Source organism: Eimeria tenella, genomic scaffold, assembly GCF_000499545.2.
Source record: "Eimeria tenella Houghton genomic scaffold, Eth_scaff2784, whole genome shotgun sequence".
Classification (NCBI taxonomy): Eukaryota; Apicomplexa; class Conoidasida; order Eucoccidiorida; family Eimeriidae; genus Eimeria; species Eimeria tenella.
In genome coordinates this window covers 247-553 of record NW_013542659.1, presented here as the reverse complement: position 1 = coordinate 553, position 307 = coordinate 247, and the positions used below count along the sequence as shown (strand labels likewise).

The following is a 307-nucleotide window of genomic DNA, read 5'->3' as shown; positions in this document are numbered from 1 at the left end:
GCTGCTGCTGCTGGTGCTGCTGCTGCCGCTGCTGCTGCCGCAACTGACGCTGCACCAGCTGTTTTTGTTGCAGCTGCAGTTGCTGGTGCCGCTGCTGCTGCTGCTGCCTCTCTAGGGAATCGTGCAGTAGCTGCTGCAGCAAAGGCAGGTGCTGCTGCTGCCGCTGCTGCTGCTGCTGCTGCTGCTGCAGCTCGCTAACGCCCTCTTCCTCTTCCGCCCCTGCAAAGCCGCTCAAACACCAAACCCTAAACCCTAAACCGCTCAAACCCTAAACCCTAAACCCTGCATCCCAAGCCCTGACGGCATC

At 60.9% G+C, this 307-nt stretch overlaps 1 protein-coding gene across 1 annotated transcript in view; it reads right to left on the bottom strand.

Moving 5' to 3' along the window:
* The window catches only part of ETH_00039745 (uncharacterized protein), a gene marked incomplete at both ends in the record, with an annotated part of 685 nt that overhangs the window by 158 nt on the left and 220 nt on the right, over positions 1-307 (bottom strand). Inside the window, one exon of the mRNA XM_013375422.1 lies at positions 2-219. Coding sequence (XP_013230876.1) covers positions 2-219 — 218 coding nt within the window. The remainder of the gene's footprint in view (position 1; positions 220-307) is intronic.